At 38.5% G+C, this 9,737-nt stretch overlaps 1 protein-coding gene across 1 annotated transcript; it reads right to left on the bottom strand.

Moving 5' to 3' along the window:
- Positions 1 to 1,031: 1,031 nt before the first annotated feature.
- Positions 1,032 to 9,156, bottom strand: FGF20 (fibroblast growth factor 20; the record flags this gene model as incomplete). Its single annotated transcript, XM_082680562.1, has 3 exons — positions 1,032 to 1,277; positions 3,361 to 3,464; positions 8,871 to 9,156. 3 exons carry the CDS (start codon positions 9,154 to 9,156, stop codon positions 1,032 to 1,034), a joined length of 636 nt encoding a protein of 211 aa, XP_082536688.1.
- Positions 9,157 to 9,737: the final 581 nt, after the last annotated feature.

The following is a 9,737-nucleotide window of genomic DNA, read 5'->3' as shown; positions in this document are numbered from 1 at the left end:
CTTATAATGTCCAGTAATTTTCACCATTAGAAGTTCTCTAAATATCAAGCTTTTCTCTAGGAACTCAGAATTTTGTCACTTTAAAAATATGTCCTATAAGTAGAATAACTCCACCTGAAAAGGAATGAAACCAAAACATAAAAATTAAAATGTTTAATTCCCTTTTTGAATGTGTGTTGAGTTCAATACAAATTGATACAGCATTTTTCTAGGCCAAAGAAACCAATGTTACATTTAGAAGGCAATTGACTGCAAAAAAATATAACCTATGCTATACTTTATTTTTAAAAAGAAATTCAAGATCTTATTCTATGTTTAATGTGTAGCAATAATGATGTCTTCTTTACAGCCCAAGACATCACAACAAAGTAATGGCACGATAAAGAAATTTTTGTTGTTTTTTTCTCTTGTATTATCTTCATATACTAGTAAAAAATAAACTCTTTAATAAATAAATATATATAATAAATATTTGCAAACTGAAAATGTATAAATAGGTCCATCCTTTTTTAAAAAAAATGTTCCGTCTTGGTGTGGCATGTTTCATAGTCCATGTTTCACCCAAATTTTTTACATAAAATGCCGTAACCTGCAAAATCCTACAAGGTTCTCAAAATTTATGTAGCAATGATCTTGGCCAACTATGTCAATACATCTCTTCAACATGAAGTATCTATTTTTAATGTAACTTTTAAAGTAAACATACTCCAGAGAGGTGAGGCACCAGCAGCAAACTAGGTAGGGTTCCCATTACCCACAGTTTAACAGATTTTCAGCTTCAATCTACAAGTGAGGACAGAGCCAGTGTACCCGAGGGAACTTAATCCACTTGTAAAGAGAGATCTTGATCTACTTCAAGTCAAGATATTTTTTGTTTGTTTGTTCTCAATATTCTTTCCAAATTCAGTCTCCCAGTGGAAAATAGACTCCATAACATTCTGAAGGTCTTCCTGTGTTATTATTTTATGATGCAAACTGTAATAAGAAAGAATAGTTGTAGTTTGGTTCTTCAGTAAAGACACTATCACCCTTCAACTGTACATTAGTAGGTCCTTGTACAGTTCAGGAACTCTTTCTGGATCCACTGGTCTAGGCAGGAAATGTGTAAATTTCTGATGTCTTTTAGATCTGGCACCATCTCTTGGAGTTCCATCTTTGTTAAGTGCCACAAAATACCTACGGCCAGTGTCTCCATGTTTATATATGTTGGATGAATAGGTATTATACCAGTTCTCTTCAAATTGCTCCCTAAAGATGCATTCAGAAGTCAGTTTCTCCTAAAAGAGAGAAGATAACTGCCATTGAAAAAGATATCTTTAAGAGAATTTCCTTAGAAAAGTCTCAACTCTCTATTTATTTGCCTATAACTATATCCTTATCAAAGAAGGAGAGAGGGTAGATTGTTTTTGCTTTGTTCTGTTTTAGTTCTCATGTTATCTGGAATTCTTTCTCCCAGGTGACTCCATCCAGCAGTTTAGTTTACAGAACTCTAAGTTAAATGTCAATTCTCAATTTTATTTTCAAACAATAAATATTCTAAACTTGCCCATGCTCCATTTTACCTCCCTTCCATCACCATCACTGGCAAATAGGCCTGTAGTTTATCTTGTTCCATCATTAGATGCCAAAGTTCTACACAGCAAATCTCCACTACCATCTTGAAATGTTTCAAGACCTTGCTAACATTCAAATTCCTAACTCAAGATCATCACTCCAAGTCATATATCTTCCCTTTATGAATTTATTGTTTGATGACATAATCCCCACAATTAACTTATATCTGGATATTACTATTAGGTAAAAAGCCCAGTGATTTCTTGTCTTTTCAAGATGGACTCTATATTATCCCAAGGGGTAGACTACAGTTGCTTTTTTAATCTGACACATACATGAAGAAGGAAGATTATGTGCATGTTTTCCTCTTTCAATTGTAATTCTACTCTTAGGAGATTACACAATGCATTATTTCTCCTTCTTCTGAGCTGACAGAAAGCCCGGAAAGGGCAAGTGTTGCCCTTAGAAGGACAGATATTAAGTGGAGTACCATTTACTGAAATATGATAACCGATTTTCCTCAGTGTATATTGAGATTCTAACTGTATATTGTGGTCTCAATTGAGATTTTAAGAAAAAAGAAGGTACCAGATAGTGTCATCTGCTAAATCATAAAAGTAAATTCTCTTTGGAAATAGCTACAGAGACTTCGACTTTAAGAAGGGATTTCACATGAGGGAATGGGTGGGAGTGGCCCACATTTACACTTTAACAATTTTCTTACAATTATATAGCAACTGCGAACAACGAAAAAATGATACAGTGAAAGCGAAAGATCTACATAGTACTGCAGGTTGAGTTTTATATTATCCTGTTGCTCTAATTCTTGTGTTGTTTTTGCTGCTTTGTCGTTAAAAAAAAAAGGAAAGAAAAGAAAAAAGAAAATTAAAAAAACCTTATACTGATGAAGTATTAACTTGAAAAGTTTACTGTAAGTTCCATATTTAAAACATTTATAGTAAACCTACAGATGTGTGCACTTATCCCCAGTGATAAGTTAAAAACTGCCCAATGCAACTCTGAGTAAGAGCATGGCTACTGTAATTATCAAGTCTGCAGATACGGTCCAACTAGTGTGGTTGCCATTTTCTGTTATTGTTTAAGGTATCCTAAGATTTCATTCATTCATTTCCTATATTGCAAAGGTCAGCAAGTCAGTGATGTATACTTATCTATGAAGGTAATAATAGGTAGAGAAAATTTATATTAAATGAATGTAAAGATGAAAAGAATCTAACATGGCAAGAAGAAAATGCTCTCATTTTTCTGTCTCTGGTACCAGGATAATGGGCAGAAAAAAAACTAGTGAGCTAAAAGCAATAAAGTTTTAGGGTTTAAGAAATGAAAGTGAGGGGACTTCCCTGGTGGCGCAGTAGTTAAGAATCCGCCTGCCAATGCAGGGGACATTGGTTCTATCCCTGGTCCAGGAAGATCCCACATGCCGTGGAGCAACTAAGCCCATGTGCCACAGCTACTGAGCCTGCACTCTAGAGCCGGCGAACCACAACTATTGAGCCCACGAGCCCACGCACTGCAAGGAAGAGTAGCCCCTGCTTATAGCAACTAGAGAAAGCCTGCATGCAGCAACAAAGACCCAACGTAGCCAAAAAAAAAAAAAAGAAATGAAAGTGAGTTGCTATACTACTGCCTAGACATGTGGAAATTTATCAGGATCTAGATTTTTAATTTCTACTTAAGTATGTTGTTTATGTATTTCTTCTGATATGCATAATCGGTAGCTATTTTACTTATAAAATGGATAGTCATTATTTAATGAATTACAATAATTTTTTAAAAAATACGTACTGATCCATAGAGTTCTCCTTTGTCATTCATTCCAAGGTAAAGACCACTGTCCACACCTCTAATACTGACCAGTCCCACTGCCACACTGATGAATTCCAGGATACCTGAATTTATAAACAAAATAATGATTTGCATTTATTAGAGAACATACGACTAATGAAAATCTTCCAAAGAGCAGTAGATCAAATTGCTAAATATAATGATGTATGTGGAAGGCCTTTGTAAACTGAAAAGTGATGTACAGTTGTCATTATGATGAGCCTCCTATTTTACAGATGAATAAAACTAAAAAACCAAAAATTGTTCATCGTGATAAAATGTTAAGGGTGTAAAACCTTAAACCAGACTGACCTGGGTTTGAATCCAGTTCAGTAACTTACTGATTAGTCTACATAAGTCATTTGTCTTCTTTGAACTTCAATTTCCTCATACGCAAAATGGGTGAAATGCTTCCTTACAGGAGAGTGGTAAAGACTAACACATTTAGGCACCCAATAAATGGAAACTATTATTACCATAAAATTAGTACATAATAGAGGTGTTCATAATTCTCCTCCTTGATTCTATTAACTACAACCATGTTCTATTAATTGTTTTGCTTTGTTTTTGCTTACTATGAATCAAGTAAATTTTTTTCTAGCAGCAGCCAGTATACCTTATATGGGTGTATTAGTATTTTGTAGTTTATAAAGGGCTTCTACTTTTATCAGTACTTTCTATCTGGTCCTCAAAAACAACCTCCTACGATAAGCATAGAAGATATTACTATCCCATTTTACATATAAAGAAACTGAGGCTTGCTTAAAGGCATGATATTTGTAATTAATAGGACAGACACTTGAACTCACATCTTCTGAGCCCTAATCCAATGTTTATACTTCAAAACAGTGCTTCTTGAGGACAAGACAGTAGTTTCAAAATTTACAGATTATATAGCATGCTATTTCCTGTCCTACGATCCTTAAAAATAAATTTTATGGTTCAAAGAAGTAAAAGGACTTTATAATTCATGAAATGTAATAGCCAAATACCAAGAATTTAGCATGCAAGTAGATTTTGCTTTCAATAACTTTCCAGAATTATTTTCATTTATCTATAGGTAAATTAGTACCGAAAACTCTCCACTCAATATTCTTAATACACCATAGTTAAACAAAAACAACAACAACAAAAAACCTTAATGCTTCCCTCTGCATCATTCTTTTTCTCTGCACACACTAACCTTTGGACTAATGTCTTTGTCTTGTTCTTCTCTTTAGACTCTGGTGAAAAAGTATATAGATGTACTTTCTATGCTTGGAACTGCCTTCCTCGATAGCTTTCTACCTTCACCCCTTCACTCCCTCTTAAGCTCTACAAACAGTATAAATGTGTACCATTTAGCCTGACTCTTGATCTTAAGTCATTTCTTGATTTATTATACAAGTTCTTGTTTGGACACGTGACGTTCCCAAGGCCAAAGGAAAGTACAAAATCTGGCTATTTGCATATATGGAGGTCTCTGTTCTGTCCAGATCCTAATTCACTCTTTGGCAGAAACATGGATGCTTAAGCTCTAAACATAGATTCTGAAGAGCTCAAATGAGCTCTTGCAAACTATTAGGAGATCATGTAGAGCACTAGAGCTAACAAGGATCTTACAGCAACAATATCGTACTGCTAAATTGCCTGTTAAGTGGCTTGAAAGAGTCACTGTCCCTGTATGAGAGCCTAAGGCAGAGAGGAGGTAAGATATAGTAGGAAGATACAGACCTCATAGGATAGCCATTATAATGACTGATATAGAGGTGGGAAGTAAAGGAAAATTAAATGTACTGCCAAGCTCATTAGTGAGTGATTCCTGTTAGAAACAAAAATATAGGCCCAAAACATGATTGGTAGAAGAAGATACGTTAATGGAATTTCATCCAGATATACTTACAAATGTATAATTACTTGAAGTTGTAATGAATGTTACATTCAACTGAGAAGTGTACTGCAGTTCACTTGTAACTTAATTCTCTTTAAGTATCTGATTTACGTTAAGATGCTCTTGTCTTTCAAAGAACAGGAACTGATTAACTGATTAGACTGTATAATAGAACTAGTTTTCAAGTACAATACAAGATTCATTTCCATATAAATCAATTATAAAACAGATCTTATAAAGTATCCATTTTTCTTGCAAAACTAAATTGTAAACCACTTACACTTTAATTCTCATCTTAAAATAATGCCGTTATGTTGTCAAAAAATATGTAATTGTAGAAAGACAAGAAATTATATATATTCTTAGAATAATTATATTCAATAGCTTCAACTTCATTAAACGACATCCAAAGCCTCATATACATATAACAAGGTCAAAATAATTTTGCAATGGCTCATAGGGGCTGATGGGAAAAAAGTTATGTGCTTTTCATATTCCTCTTAAAGATTTTAGCCACACTTTTAAATTCTGATCGTTTTTTCTCCACAAGGAAATAGTATACCACACAGTAATTTGTAATCATTTGATTCTTAAATGAGATTTGACAAGTCTTTCTTATTTATAATATGAGGTGGCAACTAAGCTAATTCTTTAACAAAGAGTAGACATGAAAAGCTTTCCTTAAGAGGTAATCACAGATTTTAGATAGATTTTCTAATGCCTAGTGTCCCATAAAAATACTTGGAGGTACTTTGTCTTTTTGGTATCATTTTCAAAGCCAGCCTTTTTTAAAATCATAATAAAGAGGTGAGTCAACCCACAATGCAACCACATCAGACAAATCTATGGAGAATAGGGGAGAATAAAAGAAAGGTCTTTAAAGGAATATGTTTGATCTCAGGCTAAACTTTTTTTTAAAGTAATGATTCCAGGTTTATGTATTAGGTAAAATCTTCCTACTGTACTACTGTGCAGGAAAACTCTATTATAAATACAGAGCTAACTCAGATAGGAAATTTTTTAAACCTTACAGGGATCTTTTTGTTTATATTCTATTGATGTGGTTTTGAAATTTTAAAACACAGTATTCTGAATTTTTTATTGAATCATAGCCAAATTAGTATAAATTATCAAAAATGTTAGTTACTTTAACATCTCAAATAGCACATCTTAAGCATTTTCAAAATTCTTACTTTGATGACACAGAAATGAATTTTTAGAGAGAAAAATAATTTCATAGTTAATTGAAGCACTAAAAAGAGAAGGCAAATATAGAGAGAAGCTTATAATATTACACATGTTGTATATATACTTTCTTCTCACCTGCACTCTCTTGTTATAAATTATGATGTTTTAGCTATCACAGGCCACTAGGATGCACTCTAATGCATCCTAGAGGTTGTTACTCCTTTAAGCTACAATGCTAATCTGGGTTATCATTCCTTTGTGTCACAGTAAATATTTTGTTCTGATAGGTACCCTTGCACCACAGGGTGGCTTAAACCAGCACAAACATCAGTCCAAGTCATATTTTTCCAATTACTAAATAAGCATACAAAATTTTAGCCAAAAAAAAAAAATTCTACTAAGATGGTCATTCTGATATGCAACATTTATTAAGGAATGAAATAAAATACCAGTTTAATGAATGTTATCAAGTCTATAAATATTTACTAATCTCTTCCCGTAGAGTCAGTCTTATAAAGAGACACAAAGCGGAAGAAGCAACTCTTGACATTGGAGAGATTATGGTTGAATTATAAGGGTCTTAAAAATAGAATTTCCAAGCTTATACTATGTATCCCGGTGTGTGGGGGGGTGGGGAGATGTCTGAATATTACCTAAGCTTAACTTGTACCTGCTCTACTTATAGGCATTATCACATTTGCATTCATTTCTAAATCCTTCTGGTAGCTGGAGGGTTTTTCTGTAATGCAGTAATTCTTACAGGCAAGGGAACTGAGCCACCTGGTGTCACAAAGTTCTTTAGACTCAGAATCTCAGCCTCCTCAATTTAGAAACTACTTTCTGAAAGTGACCCCAAGGGGGGCCACGAGGTCATTACACTCTGGACTCATAGTCAATGGGAATTTGGAAGAGATCAGTGGAAGCTGCAAACATGTGGGTTTTAAAAAGTTAATTTTCTAAGCCTTTAAGTGCTACCAAATGACCACCACATGCTCATTTCTACATCTAGAGTTACAAATGCCCCTCAAACTGAGATTTACACTTCCCCAAAGTTTTAATGAGGACTACAAGTCAAAAAAAAGAAAGCCGAATAAGAACAGGGGTGAGGATAAGAGAGGGCCCTTCAGAGAAGAGATTCTCAAAGAATTCCAGTGCTTAGGAAAGAAAAGGAAAACTGACACTATGTTAGGCCCTTTCACATTGCTGCTGACAGGTAAATGGTATCTTTAAAATGAAATACACTGATTCTCTCTAATGAAGTCCCAAGTTTGATGATCAAAATCCTTTGAGAGTGCTAGCCAGTTAACTCTAATATGATGAAAACTTCCACAGTGGAGGAAAGATTCTGGGCTGTTAGAACAGGAGAGCATCTTGAGAGAATCACCTGATTTAACCTCATTGTACAGACAAGAAAACTAAGGCTTAGACCGGTGAGGGCACGTGCTAGTCACCCAGCTAGTTAGGGGGTAATTAACAATCGAGACCTTATGGTTTCCCAATCTAGTGTCTTAACAATCTGCCTTAACAATCATTCGGGGGTTTTTTGTTTTTGTTTCTTTCTTTTAACCCCTTCTGCTCCCAGGCACTGTTGGAGGTATTCTGAAATACGTCCCTTTGTGTTCCCACCCGTATCTTCTTTCGCTTCCCCATTTCCTCTTACCTAAGGTCAATACCAAGATCTTTGCTTTCAGATTTCACAATTTCTAAAGAGGATCTCGGCTGAAGGACTGGGCATGCTCAGTAGCCGGATAAGCTTTTTTTTTTTTTTCCCCTCACCAAACTTTAAGAGCGCTGAGAACTGCAGGCAGGTGAGCCTGACAGTAGCGATGGTACCCACGGAAAGTTAATCTGTTACCTTTTCAGGTGAACATTTATGGTTCTCTAGGTAGACACGTAAAAGCTCGCCTCCTATGTTAGAGCTATCCTTTGAGCAGTAGCCATGGGAGACTCATCAACTGCACAGCTGCAGGGCAGGTTTAAAGAAGCTTCCGGTTGTTAACTTTTGTTAAGGGGAAATATGAGAGGAAGTAGGAGAAAATAATAGGGATTTTGAACACAAAAACAAAAAACTGCCTGCGAGGTAAGGAGTGCGGGAAAGATGTGGCTCCGAGTCCAGGGCTCGGTGTCCCAGGCAGCAGGAAGGGCAGGGCAGCCAGGTGCGGGCGGAGCACCCCCCTTTCTCCTCCTGCCCTCAGCGTCTGGAGCAGCAGGCCGGCCGGCAACCGCGGCGGCCCGCGGGCGGGGAAAGTCCTCCGGTGCCTCGCTGGCCGCCCAGCAGCCCAGGCCAGCACCTCACACTGGAAGGGTTCCGGGGGCTCCCGGCCCCACGTAGTCCCGACTCCATCCGCGAACGGGGAGGGAGACGCAAGAGGGGGAGCAGAGGGGCGCGGGAGGCGGGGGTGCCGGTACGTACCGAACAGGCTGTGGTCCTGCCTGGTGCCCTGCACGCTGCCGTCGGGCAGGATCTGCAGGTGGAAGCCGGTGCGGCAGTAGAGCTGCCTGCGGCGCAGGATGCCGTGCAGGTGCGCCAGCTCCGCAGCCCCGGGCCCGCCGCGGGCGCCCAGCTCCGCCGCGCCCCGGCGCTCGCCCAGCAGAGGCGGCCGCTCCCCGGCAGGAGGCAGCAGGAAGTGCGAGCCCACCTGCTGGCCCAAGCCCTCCAGGCCGCCCAGGAAGCCCCCGACCTCGGCTAAGGGAGCCATGGGGCGGCCGGAGGGAGAGGCGGCGGATCCGGAAAACAAAAGACCCCCAATAAAAAAAAATGGAGCAGGGATGGGGAGGTGAATGGAGAAAAATTATAGCCAAACAAGCGCAAACAAGCTAAGGCCCGGTTAGTCCCGTGAGGTCGCTGGATGAACTTTGCACTGAGAGCAGGGAGGCTTTCACTGTCTTGGAGCGATCTTCTCTCCTGGGGTAGGTGGGAGCCGGTTGCTGGCTTTGCAGAAACATCTATAGCTGCCGCTGCCAATACTGGGGCTGGGCCTGGGGCTCCAACTCCGCAAACGGATCAGAGTCCTGTGTACATACACACAGTATATATGCGGGTCCTCTTGACATATGCTAATCAAGTCCTTTCATGCTCGCTGGGGAGGTTCTGTTTGAAATCTTAAACCGGCCTCCTCTCACGTTTTTGCTCTTCGGAAGTGACCAGAAGGGGCCCTTGACGGCTCTCTATCCATGCAGTCGCAAAAATCATTCCCGCACTTGGCCAAAGCTGGCCAGCAACTTCGGGGAGGCGCAGTCAAGGCCGCTCTTTGGGGTTGTCTTTGGAACAACCGTGATG

Source organism: Grampus griseus, assembly GCF_964374135.1.
Source record: "Grampus griseus genome assembly, chromosome: 21".
Taxonomy (NCBI): domain Eukaryota; kingdom Metazoa; phylum Chordata; class Mammalia; order Artiodactyla; family Delphinidae; genus Grampus; species Grampus griseus.
This window is presented reverse-complemented; position numbering and strand designations above follow the sequence as displayed.